The sequence below is a fragment of the Cupressus sempervirens genome, chromosome 7, assembly GCF_028749045.1.
Source record: "Cupressus sempervirens isolate cs-2001-9-10 chromosome 7, ASM2874904v1, whole genome shotgun sequence".
Taxonomy (NCBI): domain Eukaryota; kingdom Viridiplantae; phylum Streptophyta; class Pinopsida; order Cupressales; family Cupressaceae; genus Cupressus; species Cupressus sempervirens.
Window position 1 is genome coordinate 481,301,853 of NC_143124.1, and position 6,026 is coordinate 481,307,878.

General features: G+C 36.4%; 1 protein-coding gene across 1 annotated transcript; it reads right to left on the minus strand.

Annotated features, from left to right (window-relative positions):
- Positions 1-1,146: 1,146 nt before the first annotated feature.
- On the minus strand, positions 1,147-2,050 carry LOC149547644 (uncharacterized). The gene has a single exon (XM_089791745.1). The coding sequence runs from the start codon at positions 1,991-1,993 to the stop codon at positions 1,358-1,360; it is 636 nt and encodes a 211-aa protein (XP_089647871.1). The 5' UTR covers positions 1,994-2,050; the 3' UTR covers positions 1,147-1,357.
- Between the last annotated feature and the right edge of the window lie 3,976 nt (positions 2,051-6,026).

Below are 6,026 nucleotides of genomic sequence, written 5' to 3' on the forward strand. Positions count from 1 at the left end.
ATAACAATATAACAATTTGACTTGCTATAGAAAATGTCTCATACTAATTAAGTTTTAAGCTCTTTTTGAAGAAGATCACAACTCTCTATATGACCTTATTGATTTTGAGAATAAAAAAGTGTATAACTCTATACTTAGAAAGATGACACAATACAAAATTAATATTATAAAGAATCATCAATACATTGCTTTAAATCTTTCTTATCTTCTAAATTTATGTCTTGAACCTCAACTTTAGAGATACAAGCAAACTAATTCTCAATTTTTATTTATTGGTCCCTGCCTTTATAAGGCAGGGAACTAATGTTTTTGGTTGCCCCCTTTCTATATATATTTTTATCTCTAATCATGAGACATATTACGAATTCTGAAGGTTTGATTTGCAAAATAATTTTCAGATTTTAATTGCTAATTTTTGATTGGTAGGCCAGTAATTTCCTAGGGTTTAATCAATTTATTGCGTAGGCAAAAATGGAAAAATAAAATGAGCGGATATTAGAAAACATTTTTTGTGTGACAGCAGGGGCAAAATATCTGTATTGGTATGTACATATTCTCCGTGCCCACTCCCTTGAAAGGCAGGGACTCCAGCTCTTTCAAGAGCCCTTGTTTATATATAATTGCATTGACCTACTTTAATTGTTAGCAAACAATAATATCTTTAAGTCAAAGAACTGTAATTAACCACAATTGATGAAGATTATGTACTATAATATCAATATTCACTCCAAAAACTCATGATTCCCCTATAGCATGACTTCTGATTTAATAAACGCTATATATATTGCTGTGCTCCATCATTTAAACGCACAAATGCAGCAATCTATTCACCAAAACAAAGATCAACAATATATGAATTCCACATCACCTAAAACACACAATCCTTTTATTAAACTAGGCCATTAGAAAAATTCCCTCAGTAGTATATACAAATATTCACATCCATACAGGAAATTTAAAATCCATTGATTGACCTTTAACATCAGAGCTAACGGTTTTCATAATCGAAATGATGAAGAAATCCCCACATCTTTCATGAATTTATTTATCAGAGATTCTGAATGGCAAGTAAAGACGACAAGATTATCTGCATGAAACGACATAAACATAGTGCCCCGTACACTAGCGAATTTCCAGCACAGAAAATAAAAAATTCCAAAATAGTCATAAATTGAACCAGGGGATTAATCAAAGAGCCCCATGTCAAAGTTTTCTTTCTTTCCTACCACAGATGTAAAGCCAGGCAAACTAGAGAATGTACAGGAAAATCAATTACAGAGCAACAGCATTATATACGAAAAAAGGCCCCCTGAAACCCTCTTCTGCACTTAGCCATATCAAAAGGTTAAGAGGGGCTTCAATCCTTTGAAGATGACTCAGCAGAAGCCAAACGAGAAGCAATGGCAGAATGATACATCAGATCATGAAAATTTGAAGTAGATCTGAGGGTTTTCCTCAATAATTTGGCCTTCTCTTGAGTGAAACTCACCGCCACATACTTGGATTGACTCCTCGCCGAAATCTCCTCCTCATTTTCTATGCCTTTGCTTGTGCTCTGCAGAACAGGAGATTCAACAACAGATTCGCTGGTTTTGCCCTCGTCCGCCAATTTTTCCTTAGGAAACAAGCCAAAGAGAGGAATCCTTAATCTTGATTTCAGCTCTTTGTTAATAAAATCGAACTTTATCTTCACTATTTTCTTTGCCCCACCATTTAACTTCTGATCCTTTGAATTTGAGCAAATGCATACCAAAGCTTTGCAAGATCCATTTCCAGCAGCCTTTTGCGCAAAAGGATTTCCCCCGCCGCAGACGATCCTTTTGTTGGAGAGGCTTCCGTACTCTGAAACCCCAAATAAAGTGGCGGCCATTGAAACCAGCTTGGGGAATGCTAACGGTAAAAAAAACCTAGTTAGATTTGTGGATTCTGTTATACAGGGTATATAGGGGGAAATTGATGCTTTGCGTATCAGAGGTATATTCCGATGTTGCATTACCTCATTTTGTCCCAGATTCGGAATGGGCCCTGTGAGGATTCAATTCAGTCGTTGATCAGGCCGGTAGTTGCGTTCAACGGTCCAAACAACGGCCAAGATTAAAATGTTGCCGTTGATAATAACATACAGGTGCCTCTCACTAAATAATGGTTGGCTCTTTTTGTAACGGCACAACTGCAGTCCCAAGTTGACTAATTTTAAATCGGAAATTTAACATTGTTTTGATTATATTATTTTAAAAATATATTGTTAAGGACAATATGTAGAATCGTGCGATATTTTTTATTATATTAGTATACATTTGTAGCCTTTTTTCCATACTTTATTTATTTATTTATTATGGAGAATATTCTAAATTATATTTAAATTAACAATTATGTAAGCTCTATGGGGTGAAAGACTACCTCATCTACCTTGAATGTTGTAGCCTATTGGTGCCATGCTTCCATGGTCTTTGTGCATTAGATTTTACCTTGTGTCTCATTTGTGTGTTTTATTGTGTTCTTTAAAAATCATATTATGCAAGAGAGTATATTTAAGAAGGGTTTCTAGAATCTCAAAAAATCACCCTTTCGTGCTTTCCCATGGTTGCTTAAAGGGGTCCTCAAACAAGTTGTGGCCCACTCTTCCCCAAACTAGGCAAAAATGACAGAACTCCATCTTGAATTTTGGCCTGTAATTCCTCAAATTCTCAACCTTTACGACTTGTCTTGCAAGTTGAGGACTTTACAATGAACTTGCTTTGCAAATTTTTTAATTGCCCTAGCCCCCAATATCTCCATTCTGAAAAGAATTTCATTGAAAAGAATTTCTATGTTGCAATTGATTGCAACGATAGAGCTGATGTGTAGGATTGGTTGGCCTTGTCCCTCTCCAATGCACATTAGATCTTTTTTGGCGACTTTAATATGTGGAGTTGTTGATCTCAGATTGGTTTTGACAATTGAGTGTCAACACACTTAAATCATGATATTGCTACTAGGATTTAACTGTGTGATTTTGAGTCAAACTCATTAACCCATGTTTCATGAGTAGTGATTCAACATGAATCCATCTCTCATGAGAATAAATGGAACACTTAGCACTCATTGGTTCTAGGTGATGATCACAGGGGTGACGCACCGAGACTTCCCAAGAGGTCACCCATCCTAGTACTACTCTAGCATGAGCGCGCTTAACTACAGAGTTTCCTCCATGGTTAAACCCAAAGCTTGCAGCCCCATTTGCAAAACCTTCAACAAGTGTTGTGCCTTATGAACCATTAATTAGAAAGCCCCTTAAGCTCATCAATTGATAAGTAGGAGATAATTTCCATAGTAATTCAAATTGTGATATTGCTATAAGGATTTAACTATGTGATCTTGAGTCAAACTCATTGACCCATGTTTCATGAGTAGTGATTCAACATGAATCCATCTCTCATGAGAATAAATGGAATGCTTAACACTTGATGCTCACAGGGGTGAAGCACCATGACTTTTCGAGAGGTCACCCATCCCAGTACTACTCCAGCCTGAGCACGCTTAACTACAAAGTTTCCTCCATGGTTAAACCCAAAGCTTGCAACCCCATTTAGAGTGTAACTAATTTTGGAGTAGAGATGGAAAAATGAATTAAAAAATATAAAAGCATTCTAAAATTAAAATGCCAATATAATTCAATATGTAACCACCACATAATATAAAAAGGTTTATTACATATTAAGAAAAATATAGAATTCTAGTAATTTAATCATCAAAACCTCTTTGGAGTTGGGCTCAATACATAATCAGTACATAGTATTAAAATAAACATTGTTGTACTGATTTGATCATCAAAACTTCTTTGGAGTTACATTCAACTTTAAACATTGAAATATACTTCAATCAATTGCACAAACTTCTTTGGAATTACACTGAACTTTGAAATCAACTGAAATTAATTGCAAAAACTTTTAGCACTCATTGGATCTAGGTGATGCTCACAGGGGTGAAGCACCGGGACTTCCCAAGAGGTCACTCATCCCAGTACTACTCCAATGAGTGCTAAGTGTTCCATTTATTCTCATGAGAGATGGATTCATGTTGAATCACTACTCATGAAACATAGGTCAATGAATTTGACTCAAAATCACACAGTTAAATCCTAATAGCAATATCACAATTTGACTTACTATGGAAATTATCTTCTACTTATCAATTGATGAGCTTAAGGGGCTTTCTAATGAATGGTTCATAAGGCACAACACTTGGTGAAGGTTTTGCAAATGGGGTTGCAAGCTTTGGGTTTAACCATGGAGGAAACTCCGTAGTTAAGCACGCTTAGGCTGGAGTAGTACTAGGATGGGTGACCTCTCAGGAAGTCCCGATGCTTCACCCCTGTGAGCATCACCTAGATCCAATGAGTGCTAAGTGTTCTATTTATTCTCATGAGAGATGGATTCATGTTGAATCACTACTCATGAAACATGGGTCAATGAGTTTGACTCAAAATCTCACAGTTAAATCCTGATAGCACTATCACAATTTGACTTACTATGGAAATTATCTCCTACTTATCAATTGATGAGCTTAAGGGGCTTTCTAATGAATGGTTCATAAGGCACAACACTTGGTGAAGGTTTTGCAAATGGGGTTGCAAGCTTTGGGTTTAACCATAGAACAAACTCCATAGTTAAGCGTGCTCAGGTTGGAGTAGTACTAGGATGGGTGATCTCCCGGGAAGTCCCGATGCTTCACCCCTGTGAGCATCACCTAGATCCAATGAGTGCTAAGTGTTCCATTTATTCTCACAAAAAATGGATTCATGTTGAATCACTACTCATGAAACATGGGTCAATGAGTTTGACTCAAAATCACATAGTTAAATCCTGAGAGCAATATCACAATTTGACTTACTGTGGAAATTATCTCCTACTTAACACTTAAATCATTTACTTAGTTCATGCCGAACTAGTAATGCATGCCGAGTATAATATGTAAATACAAGACCATGCCGAGTTGCAATGAGTTTCGAGTCACTCATGTGCCAAGTCACTCAAGTGCCGAGCAGATAGACCATGCCAAGTGATTCAAGTGTTGAGCAAGACAGTTGATGTCAAGCAGTTCAGGTGCCGAGCTAGAAACAAAATTATAGTATGTGTCGAGCATCTGTAACATCAAGTGTTGAGTAACATAGATTGGACATAGTTGTTTGTAATGGCACAAACAATTATGTAAACCATTTTATGTCAAGTTAAGGATATATTACGATCTTTTGGAGATAAGGACAAATCTATTTATAGAATCCCTATGTATTTGCATGTAGCCAATCAGAAAATAGGAAGAGTTAAGAAACAAAATGGATGAATTTCATCCATAGATTCATACCTAAACCTAAGCCACCAAAGTCTTTATAAGGAAGACGAAGCCCTAAGCTTAAAAAGTGCACGATAGAAAGATAGATCAAGTTACAAGAAGGTAACAAGGGGTGAATGATCAAACAGAGCATTCAAGGTGGCTTAGTAGACATAGTGAATTGCAAAATTAGTTAGAGGAGAAAAAAGAATAGAAGGATACAACATTGTTATATCAGATTAGAGAGAGATGATCAAGAAGAACACTATACAGATTTGATCTTTACTCAGGCAACCAGAGCCATTCATAAGATCTATGCTGAAACATCCTGATAGGTGATTTTAGTTAAATCTCCTAGGCGAAGTAGTCCTAATAGGTTGTAGTAAATCCTTTAATAGGGTGACATTCCAAGTGGATGATCTAAAGTTCTTTAACTAGGCATACTTTTAACAGGGTGTTGAAATCCTCTAACAAGGTGGGACTTAATAGTGTTTGTAAGCCTTTAATAGGGTAGGCCTTTCATAGGGCAGATCATGATTCATGATCAAACTTTGTAACCTTCATTGGCTACACTTTACAATTGTAGTAGTAAAGATTTGTGGGTGTAATCCCCACCCCAGTTTCACCTTCTCATTTGGAGGGTTTCTGGGTAATCATATTTGGTGTCAAGTGTGTATGATTGCTTACATGTTTTAGATGCATTTGCTTTGCATTTC